Source organism: Ambystoma mexicanum, chromosome 4q (assembly GCF_040938575.1).
Source record: "Ambystoma mexicanum isolate Mex_15411 chromosome 4q, UKY_AmexF1_1, whole genome shotgun sequence".
Taxonomy (NCBI): domain Eukaryota; kingdom Metazoa; phylum Chordata; class Amphibia; order Caudata; family Ambystomatidae; genus Ambystoma; species Ambystoma mexicanum.
This window is the reverse complement of record NC_090928.1, coordinates 690,102,858-690,121,981: the sequence shown is the minus strand read 5'-3', so window position 1 is coordinate 690,121,981 and position 19,124 is coordinate 690,102,858. Positions and strand designations below refer to the sequence as shown.

At 45.6% G+C, this 19,124-nt stretch overlaps 1 protein-coding gene across 2 annotated transcripts in view; it reads left to right on the top strand.

Annotated features, from left to right (window-relative positions):
• Positions 1-19,124, top strand: part of FERMT1 (FERM domain containing kindlin 1) — a 422,040-nt gene that overhangs the window by 361,014 nt on the left and 41,902 nt on the right. For both annotated transcript variants that reach the window (XM_069608276.1, XM_069608277.1), the window contains exons 9-11: positions 3,577-3,626; positions 11,986-12,110; positions 15,532-15,638. In XM_069608276.1, coding sequence (XP_069464377.1) covers positions 3,577-3,626; positions 11,986-12,110; positions 15,532-15,638 — 282 coding nt within the window. The remainder of the gene's footprint in view (positions 1-3,576; positions 3,627-11,985; positions 12,111-15,531; positions 15,639-19,124) is intronic.

The following is a 19,124-nucleotide window of genomic DNA, read 5'->3' as shown; positions in this document are numbered from 1 at the left end:
TCAGGCTGCTTGGTGGGTAGCCCAATGGTGGGTTTTGGCCAGTGATCTCCTGTGCTCATTACTGACATAGGCACAAAGTAGATGGTGGCCTATTTTTCAGGTTTTCACCTGGCACTTTCTGGTGATTTCTGGGGAGCAGCATGCTTTCCAGCGGCCATTATGATGTTTCTGCTGCCAGCAATGCACAGTGACGTTGCAGGGCTTGGATGAGTGGGTTGATACATCCCACATGATTTGAAAATGGGCTCAGGACAGCAGTCGTCCCTTCACCATTACTGGAAGGGTCTGCAGGCGTCTCTGGTCATCTTCAACTTTGGGTCTGCTGTTCCAGTGGTCGACCTGCCTTCTGCCTCAGGAACCTCACGTTTTATTAAGATTTCCCATTCACTCCTCTGCAAACTCTCCCAGCAGTGTACAGAAAGGTGCAGTGGGAATTGATTCCATTCGGGCCCTTTAGCAAAGGACAGGGGGGTGTTACTCTCCCCCCTGTTTCCTGACTTCACAGACACACTGGAGCCTAGGCAGGGACACCCAGGGGTTCCCACCATAGGAAAAGCTCAAACACAGACCTCCCCCTCCCAGAATGGTAGAAGAAGGGCTAACAAAGAACAACCACACTAGAATTGGTGAAAAAAGAAAGGAGCCACCATGTTAGAACATAGGTGACCCTATTGTGCATAACCAAGACTGTGAATACAGTATGTGGTAACAAACAGCACAATAGTTGGTTGAACAGGTCCACTGCCACCAGCTGTAACTATAGGCTTATCACTGTGACTAATAAGTCACAGGAGCAGAGAGAAGGGGGATACTAGGTATCCCCTTAGCACTCCACATAAGGTGGTGTGTACTAATCTCTCCTAAGTTAGTTTTAGGAAGGATACAAAGAGCCTCATTAAGACCCTGGCGCTCCCGTAATGAAGGGTGCCGGTACGGGAGGGGAACCCTTCAATACGAGAGCGCCTATTACGTGGTTCCCTTGGTGGGACCCGGACCAGACGTCTGATAAAACCAGGCGTCTTTTCCGGGTCCCGCGAGGGGAAGAGGGAGGTAATAACGGGCCATTTGTAATGTGCCCGTTATTACCTCTCTCCCCATTCCCATTGAGCCCTATGGGGTCTCAATGGGAATGGGTAATGGTTCCTTCAAGGAGGAATTACCGAGTCCTCCAATGTTGGAATGACCCGGTTATTCCTCATTGAAGGAACCCAGTAATAGATCCCGGTTTGGAGGCAGCCATGGTGCTAACAGCACCATGGCTACCTCCAAACTCGTAATGAGGCCCAAAGTATCCCTCTATCCTTAAGAACAGTAGTTTTTAAGGATAGTGAAAGAATCTCATGGGAGAACCCAAAGGGTTCCCAGCAACACTGCACATAGGGTGCTGTGTGCTGCAAATGGGTAACATAGATGCCTTTAAGAGATATGGAGGAAAGCAGACTCTGTGACTTAAGGTAAAACACAAAGAGCAGAGTTCCCACAAGCCAGAGCAAATAAGACTGAATGAGGGGAAACGGGCTCCCCTCATTCAGGAGAGAAAGAAAAAGGTCCAGAAGTCAAGCAAAAAGTGCTGGGAGTCTCACTTGGAGAGGGAATTAAGCATGACATTGATACATCTCCATAGCACTATGAAACTGCTTTGAACTGCTCATTTGTTTAAAGTTAATTAAAATGGGAGTAAAACTAAAACACATATTCAATATCAAGTCTGAAATGTTGCTGATTGACTAGGATTATGACCAAGTATTGGACTTTTCTTCAAATACTACAATGGGTCTTGACTGGTGAATGCAGATGTATAGTCTTCATAGGACACACTTCACCAAATGGCCCATGATAGCATTTGAAAGCACATAGAGAAAAATCTGGACAGCCTTGTGATGGATTCAGTGTTTCTTTTTGGCAACACCTATAATATTTAGATGGCAGAGGAGAAAGGACACAGCCACCATTCTGCTCCCTCTGTCTTTTTAGCTCTAACACCTATACGTCATGCTTTTCCCAGATAATTCAAGGTTTAAGCCTTTGGTGTTTAGTGTATCTGTATTCTTGTCGGAAGCCTCTGGATGACACCCAGATCATGCCTTTACAATTTGAGTGAACTTACGACATATATGTGTACTCTGAAAAGTGTCTTGTTTGGCCACAATGCGTGAATATTGTTGTCTTCATTGGGGAAGACAGTAAGTCTTGTGCTTCTCTACTTCCACCCATCCCCCCATTTCCAGAGACCCCCTCTGCAATACCTTTATTTATCCTAGCACGAAGGACCCCTGTGGGATGGTGGGCACTGAAAAGATTAAACTCCATAAAATAGATGACCTTTGGTCACCTATGATGGAATGCTCTTGATAGTTCAATTACTGGAAGAGCAACCGATGAGTATTACTCAATGTCAGTAAAAGCAAGTCCTGTTCCTGGCATCGCCAGGATAGGAATATATTTATTTTCTACACCTTACCGCACTGGGTGGGACAGTATCATAATATGAAGATGCTTTAGTTTAAGTTTTGGAATGTGGTGTTATGTACCCGTTCCACAGGCAACACCGAGCAGGTAACAGCACGTGGCCCCAGTTAACGAACTGAGTGAAGCGAGGGCCATTAACGTAGGCCCATGGCTTCCTCCCCACCCCCAGAAAGATTTTCCTTCCAACAATGGGACGCAGAGCGCGTCCTGTTGTAGGAAGGAAAATCCTTTACCAACAAGGCCGCTATGGAAAGGGAAGTGGGGCTCCATACAGAGCCCCTCTTCCCTTTCCATGACAGTCGTCGAAAGCTGAGAGGAAGCTGCAGCTGAAATAAGGTAAGTGGGAAGGCAGGGGAGGGGTTAATAAAGAAAAAAAGGGCGACAGAGGTTGGGGGGAAGATGGCTCCGGGGAGAGCCAGCCATCAGACAGCCTGGAGTGCAGGCTTGTACCGGCGGTTCAAGCCTGCGTTCCAAGCGACCTGATTGGCTTGCTCCCCCGCCTGGGGTGTTCATGAAGTAGGACCATTTCTATCTGTTACAATGTTGAAAGTGATATCCAACTTTTGAAAAGATGAGGTTCTATCAAATCTCTGCTGGATGATGTATGTTAATCTTTGTGGCTCATTTTAAATGATATGTAGAAGCAATCTGCAAGGCAGGCTCTCTGTTGCTCATTTATTTTGATACCTAATATTTAATTGGCTTTTACTTTTTAGCATTTCATGAAGTGCTACAACAGTTGTCCTTTGTTCTCTTAAAATCTTAAGTGCACTGAAACTTTCTTTTGCAAAAGTGGCCCATCATCAGCACTATTGAAATCAAAAAGTGATACAATTATTTTATTTTGACGTTTTTTGTAAAGTGCTACACTCAGTCATATACTCTAGATCAGCGTGTGAACTAACATAAAGATAATCCAAACGTATGCATTGACTTGTAAAGGGGATGTAAGCACTATGGGTTTGCTTTCTGAAAATGTTCAATGCTTTATTTTTTGGGCTTTGACAGGCTGCAAATTGTTTTGCCTTTTCTCTTGTTATATAATAATGGATAGAGACTGTGACCCAGACTAAAAAAACCAATAAAATATTTTCTTAATTTCCTAAGGAGGATATCACTGATATACCAAAACTTGCAGACAATCTGAAATTATTCAGGTGAGTGAAAACATAAGAGCTGCCAAAAATGGATGTGGAATGAACAGTGCTTTACTTGTGGCGGTGTTTGCCAGGGCTCAGCCCTGGCACTTATTTCTGAGCTTTGGCACTTATTGTTTCGGACTCAGATTGATTGTAAAGTAATGATGACCAGAGCATACATCAACCCCAAGCTGTAGTTGAACCTCAAATGTGTCGACACTGTGAGGAGCAGCTGTCGGTGGTGGCAGCAATGCTGGGTAACTGCCTGCCCGCAGTGACACAAGCGTGATAGAAAATATTTGGGCCCTGAAACTTATTTTCTTACAAGTTAAGCACTGGGAATAATCCTATCCAGGAGGTAGTTTATGTATTTGTGGAAACACAGTAGAGAATGTACGGCAAGGTTATCCTGCAATGACTAGTTCCAGTGCTTTGGCGAAACCTACTATTTAATATGTTCTAATAATGATGCCAGTGAGGTAGAAACATGTCTGGGGTGGCTTGTGGTCTTGTGCAGAAGGGATGTCACCAGACAGTTTGGGCTAGACTGCCCCTTCTGGGATGGGGCCAATGGTTGTTCCCCTTTCTGTAATTACTTGGCAGGCGAAGAATGATGGTCTGGAAGGTTGCCCAGAGTGATGGCAGTGGTTCAGATTAATTCTATAGCTTCCAGCCATCACTGCTTATGTTTTGCCGAGAGGTTAGAGATACCATTTTTGCCACTCCCAGGTGGGTTTGTAAATGCTGTCTGGAGTCTGGCAAGAGTGTACCTTTCAAGCCATCCACTCCTCCTAGGTTCAACCTGCTTGGTGACAGAGGCCTTACAGAGCAGGCTAGAACCAGCAAAGCACTGAAAAGCCTGGAGTCTGCTCATAACTTAAAAAAAGAAAAATTGTCCCAGACTGCTGTCTCGTGGTTCATGACTTTTTGTTTGCCTTCAAATGTAACGAGTAATAGGCAAAGTCCGAAGGCCCAATGTTTGCTACATTTGTATAGATGCTAATTTGTAGCTGATGTTGGTACACCCCTAATTCCAATATCAATATTTGAAAGAAAAATCACATCTGAGGGTAGAAGTGGCATGCACACAAACAGGTTAAACGTAGAGCATAATTATTTCCCCAGGGACAGCACGCAGGTTAGCTCAGGGAAGTCTAATGCACAAAAAACAATAAAATGAGTCCATCCAAGCCAGTGATATTTTATAAGGTTGTTTTCCCACACTCTATTACAACCATTTCCATTCCAGGGCTCGACAGGAGTCGGAATTCAGCTTAATATACTATTCATAATGTTACTTGACATGAAGAACCACAATTACATTTTCATAGAAAGCCAAATTGAGGTGTTCTGGAATGAAAACAACTTTCTTCTGTCTATGTGGCAAAATGACTCCATGTACTACAGCTGCAGTGCCTGTGAATGAGTTCTGAATGTATCATCTTCTTTAATTGGCCAAATGTGCTGTATTGGCCACAGGTCTCAGCAACATTCCATCTTCTACATTAATTACATGCAGCCTTTAAGACTGTTAAGACCCCGCCTCCCCAGAAAAGCCAAAAGTAGCTTTTCCAATGCTTGATTATTCTGTAACGGTGTAATGAAAACAGTACCGGACACACTAGGATCGACAACATACATTGCAATGTGTGGTACAGTGTAATGCCATTGTTATTTAGTAGCAGGGCAAATGGTGGCATTTGGGGATGGATTGATACTAGTCTACTCCTCTCCATGACGGTGGTGAAGCAGTAGGAGTTTTAACCTCTGGTGGCAGGTGGCCAGCAGACCCGGGTTCGACTCTCATCCCTCCCAGTGACTTTTTGAATTGTACTTTTTATTGCATTTATTTTGGTGCTTTTGTTTTAATGTCTTCAATTAAAAGAGACAGATGTGGGGACATCACGTGATCGCGGGAGCGTGTTCTCGCGAGATCTCGGCATACGTGATCTCGCAAGCCCACGCTCCGCGGGAAAGCTTTCCCGCCAGTGTTGATGCAGCGGCAGACCAAGCAGGTCATGCCACGGCGCTGCTCCTGATAAGGAGGCAACAACAGGAGGTTTTGAGCAGCCTCCAGTCACAGCTTCTAGGGCATAAGCCCACAGCCACAGGAGGCTACATGGGGGCCATAGAAGCTTGCAGCGTGCCATCATTGTGCACACTCTTCCCACAGTGAGTTAACTGGGAAGCCATGAAGCTGAACTGAACCGAACTGTGAGTAAATGTTTGTCCCGAGTTAAGGCAGTTTAAGGTCCACCCGTTTGTCTTACAAAAAAGACAGTTGGAACCCCTTACGGCGTCCTGTCATCCTTTAAGGCCACAACATAACTGGCGACGAGGATATCAAAATACCCAAGGGCCCACCATGCAAGGCGCCACACCGCCCTCTGCCTTTCTCCCTTCACAAGGGACACCAGCAATTCCATGGATGCAGTGGGAGCCCCTCTTCTCCACCTATCTGGAAGCAGTGGGCGGCACGCGGTATGCCCCCGTAAGGAAGAGGGCGATGCTGTTAAATGCATTGGGGGTTGAAGGTCAACGCATTTTTGCCAGTTTGAAGACAATACCTGCGGCCGATGATGACGACGACGTCTACAAGGAAGCGACTTGTCGTATTGTAAAGAGATTCACCAATAAGGAGAACGTTGTACTGCACAGGCTGAGGTTCTACACCCGCAAACAAGAAGGGAGCGAACCCGTGGATGACTACATCACCAGGATGAGGGAACTGGCTTCTCTTTGCGCCTTTGGCGAAAAAGCAGAACAGGTCATTTGCGACATGCTCGTCGTTCACACTTACTCTAGGAAAGTGCGGGACAAGTTCATACAAGAAAAGGAGGTCACCCTTGACAAGGCCATCCAAATTGCCAGGGCGGAGGAAGAAACCTCCAGCAGACGCAAAGAGGCGGGAAGTCACCTGCCCGTGCCCGAACCTGCGGCACTACAATGGAGAGGGTGCAGAGACAAGCAGTCCCGCGACAGCCCCAGAGACAAAGGTCCCAGGCAAAAGGAGGCACCCAAATGCTATAGATGCGCCAGCACCAAGCACATGGCGAATGATTGCGACTACCCCGCCAGGAACAAGGAGTGCTCTAAGTTCGGACGCATTGGTCACGTGGCTCCGGCATGCACGTGGTGGGAGAAAACTGTTTCCTGTGTCGATGGTGACTGCGCTTCGAGCGATGATGACGATCTACAGGACAGACCCATGGTCGTCATGGTCCACGCCCCCCATGCCAGGAGGGAAAAGCCCCACTGCACCATTAAGGTTGACGGAATGGAAACGCGCGTCATGGCGGGCTCGGGATCTGACCTCACTTACCTCCCCATCAGCACATACAAGGAGATGATGGGACAAGCTAAAGTAGAGATCAGAACGACCAGGCAAAAACCAACGGTGTTCGGTGGTGCAACTGTCGACCTTTTAGGCTACATCAAAGTCAGGATCGATTTCAAAGGGAGGTCTACCACCACCAAAGTGTATTTCTCACCCAAAGGCCCAGCCGTGCTGGGATGGGACGATCAACACAAACTCAGCATGAAACTAGATCCCAGCACTCCGGAACAGGTACTCATGGTCTCCTCAGGAGCAGCGCAAAATTTCAAGGAGATGTTCCCGAACCTGTTTTCCGAGAACCCAGGGAAGTTGAGAAACTTTGTCCACAAGATTCGCCTGAAACCCAACGCGATCCCGGTGAAACACAAAGTCAGGGCAGTACCTGCCACAGCGAGACCCGCATTGGATGCCCACCTTCGGAAGATGGTCGAAGAAGGAACCATCGAGACCGTGGAATCATCAGAGTGGCTGAGTCCAGTAGTTTTGGTCAAAAAGAAATCCAGCAACGACCTCAGGATCTGCATCGACCTAAGAAGCCTCAATCTAGAGGTAATCACGGATAGCTTTCCACTTCCCAGCATCAACGAAATCGTCCTCATGATGAAAGAGGCGGCAATCTTCTCTAAGCTGGACATGCGTGATGCCTATCACCAGAGCCCCCTGCACAAATCCTCTCGCCCCCTTACAGCGTTCATCACTCCTTTCAGCACCTTCCAATATACCCGCATGCCATTTGGGTTGTCGTCGGCAGCTTCCGCATTTCAGAGGATGATGAACTCCTTACTTAAAGGACTCACGAATGTTTCCTTCTTTCAAGATGATACCCTGGTGTATGCCAAAGACAACGAGACCCATGACAAGGCACTCAGGACAGTCTTGAGCAGGCTTCAAGAGGAGGGCATTCACCTACGCCATGAAAAATGCGTCTTCGGAGTGAACAAGGTAGAATACCTTGGGTACTGCATCTCAAGTGACGGCGTCAGTCCCAAGAAGAACCTCATGTCCAAAGAAGAGTTACGCTCATTCCTGGGGCTGGCGGAGTACTATGCCAAATTCGTCCCTAGATTCTCTGAGACCACATCTCCCATGAGGGAGCTTCTGAAGAAGGGGACAGCCTACTCTTGGGGCCCGGAACAGAACAAAGCTTTCTGTGAAATCAAAAAGAGAATTCTACACACGCCGTGCCTGAAACCATACAACCCTGAATGGGACACCTGCATTACCACAGACGCCAGCGCGTATGGCCTGGGGGCCACCTTGACCCAGAAGAAGGGAGACACTGAGAATATTGTGGCGTTTGCATCCAAAGCGCTGTCATCGGAGAAGAACTAGTCCACGGTTGAGAAAGAAATGTTGGCATGCGCATGGGCCGTCGACTACTTCATATCGTACGTATGGGGGACGGGATACAAGCTGATTACTGACCACAAACCCCTCATTCACATGTTGAGCCCGGGCGGCACCAAGACTGCCACCCCGAGGCTGGCCAGGATCGCCGCAAAGCTTCAAGAATATACATACGAGATAGCCCACATTGCGGGTTGGAAAAACGCACAAGCGGACTGCATGTCCAGACTCCTGAACCAAAGCGCCCCCGGTACCACATTCTTGGAAGATAAGCGTGTCGTAGCCTCCATCAGTAACTTAAGGAATGGCGAGTACATGGACCTGAGTGAGCGCCACTGGCAGGAGGAGTTCGAACAGGACGATGCCCTGCGGCACGTTAGTAACTGGGTTCGCAAAGGATGGCCCAACGAGAGAGCGATCCCCGAAGGCCTTCGTCCCTACTGGAAAGTGAACGAGGAAATCACCACCATGAACGGTCTCATCCTCAGAGGCAATCAAATCATCCCGCCCAGCGGAATCCGCAAGGTGATACTGTGCAGAGCACACTCAGGCCACCTGGGATGCAACATGACCAGACGCAGGGTACGCGACACCTACTGGTGGCCAGGCATGGACCAGGACATAAGACAAATGGTCGAAAGGTGCCATGAGTGCACCAAAGTGACAAGCGCTTAGCTGTGAGGCAAGCCGCCATGCTGCCCACTGAAGTCCCCAAAGGGGTGTGGCGAAAACTAGGTCTGGATTTCATTGGGCCCCTGGACAACATGCTCCCAGAACACAAATACGGGATAGTCATGGTCGACTACTTTTCCAAATGGGTGGAATCTGACTTCACCTCAGACATCACCACAAGCACAGTCATTGAAGCACTCACCGCTGTATTCCAGCGGGAAGGTCTACCAGAAGAACTCGTCACAGACAACGGAGTCCAGCTAGTCTCCCGAGAAATGGAGAAATTTCTCAAGCTCAACAACATTCGTCAGCGGAGAGCAAGCCTATACCATCCGCAGGCCAATGGCCTGGTTGAGCGGGCAAACCGCTTCATCAAAGGGGCGCTACAACTGGCTCATGCCTCGGGCCTAGACCCGTACAAGACAGTCAAGGAAGCTGTAGCAGCCCACCGCCTCACCCCCAACGCCGTCACAGGTGTTTCACCATTCCATCTGCTGAGGGGGAGAAGAGCAGCATCCTCACTGGTACCACCCTGGCTCCATCAAGTGAGGGCTGACAAAGACGTGGACATGGATGACGTAGCGTTTCGCATGCAGCGCAACAAAGAAGCCATGAAGACCCAAGGGGACTTGCGTCGAGCCGCTCGATACACAGCAGTTAACAGAGGTGACCTGGTGAAAATACACCTTCCCCACAAAGACACTTCGACTGGCTCCAAATACAGCAGTCCCATAGAAGTCATGGAGAGAGGGTCAAACCACATTTGCACCAGCGACGGAAGGAAATGGAATCTAGAGAGAGTGGCCATGTACCGCAGGAAGGAAGACAGAGAACAACCACACTGGGATACCGGAGAAGATCAAGACCGCCAGGGGACATTCGAAAACCCTCGCCTCTCAGAAAGAGATGCCTTGGAGCCACACCACGGCAGCGAGTTCTCAAACCCCAACTCTCCGGCTACACCCAGGGAGGCACAGCGAAGAACAAGACAAGGAGAACTCGAATCACCCGCACCTCCTCAAAAGTACTCCAGCAATCCTGCCCCAGAAACAGATCTAAGCAGACCTCAGAGAGAGAGAAGGAAGCCCAGCAAGTTTGCGGACTTTGTCATGGAATGACCATCCATCCTTTTCCCAGCAAAGAAGGTGTGTGGGGACATCACGTGATCGCGGGAGCGTGTTCTCGCAAGATCTCGGCATACGTGATCTCGCGAGCCCACGCTCCGCGGTAAAGCTTTTCCGCCAGTGTTGATGCAGCAGCAGATCAAGCAGGTCATGCCACAGCGCTGCTCCTGATAAGGAGGCAACAACAGGAGGTTTTGAGCAGCCTCCAGTCACAGCTTCTAGGGCATAAGCCCACAGCCACAGGAGGCTACATGGGGGCCCTAGAAGCTTGCAGCGTGCCATCATTGTGCACACTCTTCCCACAGTGATTTAACTGGGAAGCCATGAAGCTGAACTGAACCGAACTGTGAGTAAATGTTTGTCCCGAGTTAAGGCAGTTTAAGGTCCAGCCGTTTGTCTTACAATAAAGAGAGTTGGAACCCCTTACGGCGTCCTGTCGTCCTTTAAGGCCACAACAACAGATTATGAATGCTAGTCACAGGCTGCAGTACTGTATATACATTTTAGTATACTTGGAGCAGCATGGACCATAGCTGCTTGGTTAGCCGAGGCATTCTGTGCACTGGTTTCCTAGCTGGAGATAGTCTCTTGATGTCTTGAGATACGATGGGGTAGTTTGATATTAACCCTCCTAGTATCGAATAGAAAACGTTAATAACTGCTTGATTATCAACCTAGTTTCAGCTTTTGGGTGAAAAAGTAATAATCGGTGTCTTTTTATTTTGACATCTTTATTGAAATGTCCACTCTAGTTTGGCTGCCCTTTTTTCGTTTCCTACCTTTCTTATAGCGCCTTTAAATTGTGGGTATAGTTGGCTGTTTTGATGGCGATGTTACCCTCCTGCAGATTGCACCTTTCAAATGGTACCCAATTACTGTCATGTGTGAAGATGTGGGGGCAAGGAGATAAGCAATGGGGGGTGCCAGGTTGAGCACTTAAAGAAATGTAAAAATGCGACCCTTATAGTTGCACAGCTTACGTCAACATGTAGTCGAGAAAAACCTTCACATCGGCAGTGCAGTTTTGGCCTAGCACCACACGGTGGAATGAGTAGAGATGTGCATTTACTTTCTGTTCAGACCTATTGGCCATGGGGAAAAATAAAGAAATCAAGTAGAGTTAACCAATGGGACGACGGGACTATCATGGGGGGGGGCGAGGGTGGTGGGCAGGGCAGATTGTGTGTCATAATAGTTCAGTCCACAAGGACACGTACTGTAGGTCAAGTTCATTGTCCCCAAAGTTCTGCATGGTCATTGTGGGATGGAAGCAGGGCAGGGGACACAGATGAGAATTGCCTGTAGGTGTTGCCTCTGTCCCACACGTTTCCTCCCCAGAAAATGAATTCTGATGTGCATTGTATGTAGCACTTGTCCATAGCATCGCTGATGTAAAAGCCGCTCACTGTAAGGATAGCCTTTGCCTAAACACAGGGATGGCACTGGCATAGCACCACTTTTTAACCGATATTTGTCTTACATTGGTGTTCTGGTTGAAGCAAAGTGATACCATTTTTATTTTGAGCCATTATTTATTTCCACTTAAACTGCAAACAAGCCAACTTTCTCCAATAAAAAACTATTTTGGCAACGCATATAAGCATGTACTATATGTTGGGCACAAGAGCAATCAGCGTTGCTAGTATGAGCTCATTAAAAAAAGACATCATTTTTAAATATACTTCAAAAAACGTTCCTCACCGCCAGTCCCATGCGTATTAGCCAAATGAGAGAGAACTGAAAGTCATGATCTATAACACTCAGATAAGCCTCAATAGCTGTACGTATTGTGTTGCATATTTGAGTGAATAATTGTATGGGCTTGTAGCGCATTTCTTTTTATATCCCACGACGGTGCAAGCTGGTAATATTTTGTATTTTGTTATTCACTTTTCAGACCAAAAAAGCTAACGTTAAAGTCAAGCAAGACTTATTGGTTTGTTTTTAAAGACACTTCCATATCGTACTTTAAAAACAAGGAAGTCGCCCAGGGTGAAGCCATTGAGAAACTGAACCTCAGAGGTAAGAACAAACTTCTTTTGTGTGTTTCTCTTGGAAAGGAAACTTTGAATTTAACCAATATCCAAAAACATTATGTGAACCAAAATCCATCCAGTAAATACCGCAAAATGAGTAAACATTTAATTTGAAATGACGTAAGGAACTAGAGTGGAGAAAAAGCAGTTCATGCTGTTAGAGTGTTGATATACAGTCCCCTTCTGCCTGCACCGACTCCGCAAGGGAAATTTCCTTCCGGCGATTGTGCTTCGTGCCCTGCACGTTCGCCATCCCAACGGCCCTCTTCCAACATCTTGGAAAGGAAAGATTGGTTACATTGCATGCAGTGAAAGTCAGAGCTCTTCAATAATTTGGTATAAGAGACACTAAGTAAGTTTAATGCTGTAAACTGCTCAGGAATCTTGGGGAAAAAGTCGCATTACATGCTTGGTACAGGAGTCAGAACTCCTCAAGCAACTTGGAAAGCAACATTTTTAGAAAAACGGAACACCAGTGACTATGTACCCATCAAGACACAAGTGGCAATTCGGACAACCTTCCAAACACTCATAACAAACGTATTTCGAAATTGTCACAGTATTTTTTTCGCATGCAACCACACACCTGGTAAATCTAGTACCATGTGTCATTGGCTCTAGATATTGCCATTAGATTAAAGCTTTGCATTAAAACGGGCTATACACTACATTTTTTTAAACAGATCTATAATTAATCACAGTTAAGAAAGAAGATCCCTACACAAACCTACTCCCTTGCTATCATCCCCACTAAATGTCCCTTGTCTTTTATCTAACCCCTTCCTCTATCTCATGCCTCCCCACCCTCTCCCTTCTTACCCACAGACTTAGGTCTGGAGACACCCAAACTGGGTCACAATATGCCATCTCTCAGAGAAGATTGGGCACTGTAGAAATGTAGTGCCTTTTTGGGTCTATGATTATTCAAAACAGTTCATAGCTTTAAAATAAATACCCATTGGGAATTTGAAAGTCAGGCCTGAATATGGAACCAGGGTCCTAATACTAATCACTGGAACGTCCCAGTCCCCCAAGTATTGCCTACAATCCTCACTATTTTAAAAAAACATATGGCGTAAACTAGAGATACTTTAGCATCAGGAAGTTAGACATCTGTCTTATGTTGACTGTAAGGACTCATGCTTCATCCTCCAATCACGACTAATTTTCTGGTGCTCTGTGTCATCTCTGTCCTGTGCAGTATTTATCCAATAGGCATCTCCTGCCAAAGGGCACTCTAAAACCCTCCAGTCCCTGTGGCTGCCTCAATAATTCCCACTCATTGCCGCAGTAAGAATCCAGCTGATGGACTCAATTTTCCATACCAAATCATGCCCCACGTTGGCCCACATTGTGTTATTTCTCTGGTCCCGCTGCTGTCAGCATCAGCATGGTGGCTCTAGCAAACTCTCAACTGACAATGCGACTCTTGCCCAGAGAGAGCGAGACAGAAAGAGTGTGACAGAGAGAGACCAAAAGAGAAATGGGGCGAGGGAGGGCTAGATCAGTGTACCTATTACTGATATTTCTTTGCAATTAAGAGTGACAGTTGTTGGGACTGTGCTCCCAACTATTTGATGCAAGAATGAATCACGTGCACACGCATTTAATGCAAAATATTTGCAAATGTTGATTTGGTAAATTTCCAGGAAGCAATAGCTAAAATAAGTGACAGATGGTCATCAACTAATATTGGCTTGTGAGATGAGGTTAACCTGATCAACAAGTTTGCTTGCCAAACATCTTTCTGCATGCATTTTCTAACATTTCCGTTACAGTGACGACTTGGGATTGGCACATAGGATCACCCATGAGCCTCATGGGACGCTGGCAGGAAATCTGGGATTTCATTAGTCTTTTGAAATCGCATGTCAAAGTTGGTTTCTGGCTTTGCAGATTTCGGCTTGCATTGTAGGGCCTTCATCGTGCGGCATGAATTGCAATGCTGAGACCTGTAAAGAAATATGGAAGAACATGGGCAGAGATACAAGTGATCCCTCTTTCCCCCTTCACAACAAAACAGGTCGTCGCTATGGGGAGAAAATGGAACCATGGCATTTCACCCCAAAATCATGCTCACTCTTCAAGCAATGAATAAACCAGTGGCTTGTTTGGGTAATGACAAAATTAAATTCTGGGGCCATTTGGGGGAGTAACTCATCCATCCGCCTTAATAACAAATCATATATTGAAATAAGAGGATCACTGCCAGGCAGAAACACCTGGGTAAGGTGTGGCAGAAGAGCTCAATGACGCTCAAGTAACTCAAATCTAGATATAATCTGAAATGAATTGATTTCTTGGCATATCAGCTTTTAAGATTTACTTTGATCTTGCCTTATCCTGAAACATTGTATTTTTTGCGTCAACCCCATTATTTACTAGCATTTAGCTTCCATGATATGGTGGCCATGCATGCAGCAATGGCCAGAGGATTTGAGTATGAATCTGATCTAACCAGTGCGCTTGGAAATTGCTGTGTTTACAGTTCATAGTCTGGGCATGAACTCTGCATGTCATCTTGATGTGGAATATAACTGATCACCATATCGAAATGTTCTCTGCTGCTAAGGCGTCTCCATTGTAATAACATCTCTCAAGGCCTGTGGGGTTCATTAACAGAGCACAACTATATGGCCAAAAATGAATTTGATCATGGAAAGGAAAGTACATACCTATTGCAGGTATTTGGGCAGGCCTAGTAAATTGAATCAGGATGTGCTGCTGTAGATGGGCTGTACACAAGTTGGATTGCATTAAGGAGCATATCATACATTTTATGATTAAGTGCTTGTAACAGTAATCTCGATGACTTGTCATTTGTCTGGATTTACTTGTGTCAGGGGTATAGCAGACAGGGATTGCAGGGTGGGGACAGCTCCCCTGAAATGGACCACCAGAGAGCCAGTTACAAAAGGCCAATCTTGCGGATGCAGTGTTTTTCGCAAAATGGACCTTTTGTAACCAGCCTTCAGCCATAGATCCACTTCTCCCTACTTGGTTCACAGAATGAACAAAACCTTTTCATGCTGCAGAGGGATTTGTTACTAGTCTGTGCCCATTGGTTCTGCAGCTTGTTCAAGTACACCCACTGGATCCTCCCAGGAGATGAGAGGATATGAGGGATACACCGATCTCACTGCACAATTCCAAGAACAATGCAAGGAACAGCCCCATGTCACTGGTCATAGCGTGGTACTGATGTCACAAGGGGTCTGATTAAGTGCTCCTTTGAGTTTAGGCTCCTGCGTCCATTACAGTCCTCAAGTTGTAAAATAAATATTACTGGTAAGGAGGTATCTGACCTTTCGCAGCCTAGTTATGGTATCCGAATACCTGAACGCTTAGCATTGTTGTTGGCATGCCGTTTCTGCAAGGTTTCTAATTGCTCTCCTCCTCCTATCCAGGATCTGAAATTGTCCCAGATGTTAATGTTGCAGGGAAGAAATTTGGAATCAAGTTGTTAATTCCTGTTGCAGACGGTATGAATGAAGTGTGCCTACGATGCGAAAATGTGAGTAGCGTTTCAAAACATATTTTTACTTTTCATCATCTTATTTGGTTTTATGGGGATGCAATGGGGTTCCATACCAGACTGCAAATGTTACGGAGTGTTTCCAATGACCTGTAAAAGCATATGCTTGTTAGGAATGTGTGCATTGGTCAGTCTATGTTAAATTGTTTGCCAGCCATCTACAATTTAAGGGGAAAAGCACGCACTGTCAGTGCTATGTCATTGTAAGTAGCGATAAGTCACGATATTCTTGAATATTCTTGTTGCCAAGTAATTCACACTATCACAAAATGGTTGCAGAATATATGGAATAACAATTTCTTCCATTTAGGATACATACCAACCATTATTGAATATATTAATATCTGTCTAGAAACAAAGGAAATCCATAACCAACAAACTGCAGATTCTGCAAAACAATGCGCTCAGAGCTGCATTAAACATTCCCAGAAGTGAGCACATCCCGGCAACCAGAAAACATTGCAAATCGCTCTCCATACAAGAAAAAATTTACTTAAAAACCCTATGCCTGACACACAAAGCCTTAAACCACCGTGCCCCAACATATCTCACTGACAAATTCTCCCTAAAGTTGTCAGCTAGAATTACAAGATCTACCAACACCTCGTGCCTTGTGGTGCCCAGATACAACCTTAAAAGAACAGGCGGAACCAGCTTCCTGGTTCTAGCAACCCAATTATGGAACACATTTCCACAGGACATCAAATCCATTCAGTCCTTCGCAGAATTCAGAAGTCATGTCATTACATGGCTACTTAACAAAAACTAACTGCACATGCCATCTATGACTTACACTAGTACTTTTCCTATACTAACTTACTGCCTATCCTCTCACATGCATATACTTCTTCCTTTCACATGCACGTACTTCTCTACTTTCCCCATACACCACTATATGCTTTCCCACACATTTTGGTGTCTCTATTCAGCCCTCTCCCCTATCTTTGTAGTATCTGTACATGTACACTTATTGAACTTCCTGTATCTCTGCATATCTGTACTTATCTGTATCTCTGTAACCGTAATCTTCTTTAAGCATCCAGATACCCCTGGGTCAGGCGTGCTAAATAAATAAAATAAACAAACAAACAAACAAAGGACGTATCAAACAAAAGGAAATACAACTTGCAATATGTGTTTCACCTAAAACCACAGCATTTAAAACTGTTCTTCTTTCTTACGATTCGCTCCGGCTCTGCCTTCTAATGTCACAAGTGCACTGCAAAAGGCTGGGTCGGATTTGTGTACCAACAGATCTATTTGCTTAAAAGAAAATATATTCTAAATAAATCTCTTAACCCCTTGAGAGTCAAGGGCGAGTATGATCATCCTTAATTTCCATAAGGCATAATTGTGAGCTCCACCCACTTCCGCAGTTTTTTTTACTCAGCAGTAATTTTTATACTATATTCTAAAGTGCAGTTAATTTAATCTGTCATTTGATTTAAAAATATGCAAATTAAACTGTTTATACGTTTTATTGAGAAGAGTGAAGAGACTGATTACCTATACAACGCTGACCTCTAACATGGCTTGAATACATACACTTTGTGTGTGCTTTGACATATTTCATGTTACAATGATCTTTTGCTGATCAAAAGTAATTTTACATGATCAATGTGTACTTAAAGAATAGAGACTATCAAGGAAGGAACAATTCAGTGACCGTGGTTGCAACAAGTGTCATGGCTACAGAGTGAAGACGATTTTTGTTACTTGCTTGTCATCAGTATATGAGGTAACTTATTGTCATACATTTTTAGGATTTCATTTAAAGTGATGCCATTTTTATTGGTAAAATATGTTTGAGAGAAATGTATAGACAAATAATGTTCAAAGCTAAAAATCTATTAAGATATAATGAAACCAGATTACCCACCAACTTGAACTCGAGTCCCTCATCTTGGACTGCTTCTTTACCTCACTTCACAATTTATCCACTCACTTTAGTGGTAACACTCAAACTTCTCTTCCTCTACTCCCCACATCTGATCTCACTATTAACCCCTCCCCTTTGCACCAGTGTATCCCCTACTTCAATATTATTGTGCACCCCACTCCCAACTTCGTCCTCTCAAACATAAATTAAAATCAGACTTCTTTGCCCCGTAACTAGCTGCAATCCAGTCCTCCTCTCTCTCTTGCTTGGGCCCCTATCCGCCTCTATTGAACATGCCTTATCTGACTTTAACTTGGCTCTCCGCTCCCCCTTTGACAACTGCTATATCTCACACCTTTACCTCCTCTACCCTTTGCCCTATAGCCCTGGATGAACCCACAGATCTTCTTCCTGAAAACAGAAATGCAGCACGGTCTCTGCAAGTGGCATAAAAAAACAACCCTCTCCTCCTGGCCTAAACCAATTCCTACCTGCCCTTCACCACAGCTCTCGACCCTGCCAAAGCACCTTACTTCACAAACGTAAATACTACTCTATGGTGTTACCCACTCAGATTCTCGTCCACACTACATGCCACTTTGTCTTATCCTTTCCCTCAAGCTATCTCCTCTTCCCTTGTGACTAAAGGCTGTGCCTACTATTTTTCATCTAAAATTGAAAAGAAAGGTGACACTTTTACTGCTCCACTATAAGATCGCCCCCTGGTTCCTTCTTTTAATATTATTTGCGTAGGAGGTGAGCTTGGTTGTGATGCCCTCATAGTTCATGGTTGATAGCCAGGTCTGTATGTCTGGGTGTTCAGTGTTGTTGGTGAGGAGTAGGCTTTTGGTCTTGGAGGGGTTGAGCTTCAAGTATGCACTGGACATCCAAGACTGGATCAGCAAGAGGCAGGTTTGGAGCCTATGGATGTCCTTGATGGAGCCGATCTTGAGGTATAGCTCTGTGCTGTCTGCGTATTGGTGGATATGGATGTTTTGTGTGGCTAGGAGATTAAAGATCACTGGCACAAGGATGGAACGAACCCTGCAGGACTCTACAGGTGACGGGTAGCATTGGCGATCTAGAACAGACCATCTGAACAAACTTATGGCATATGAACCAGCATAGGACAAGGTTGCTGATCCCTATGCGCCGATGTAGGGTGTCTGTAAGCGCCTGGTGGTCTACTGTGTTGAAAGCAGCCGTGAGGTCAATTAGAACCAGGAGGCAGGGTTGCCGTTGTCACAAATGGTTGCTGTTTCTGTCCTGCATCTGGGACTCAACCCGGATTGGTAGGTTTGGAGGAGATTGTTGGTGTCAATGTGTTGCTGCAGTTGTGCGGCTACTGCTTTCTCCATGATCTTATCTAGAAAGCGAAGATGGGTGATTGGGTGATAGTTACCTAGGTTGTTGGTATCCAGGGTGTTTTTTTTTTAGTAGAGGGGATTTGTCCTGTCATTAGGATCGATGGGAACGTGCCTTGAGTTAGGGAGCTGTTGAGAATCTCCAGATAGGGAAGGAGAGCTTCTGCCGGAAGGGTCTTGAAGATGGATGCTGGAAGGATGTCGTCTGTATACCATGTCTTT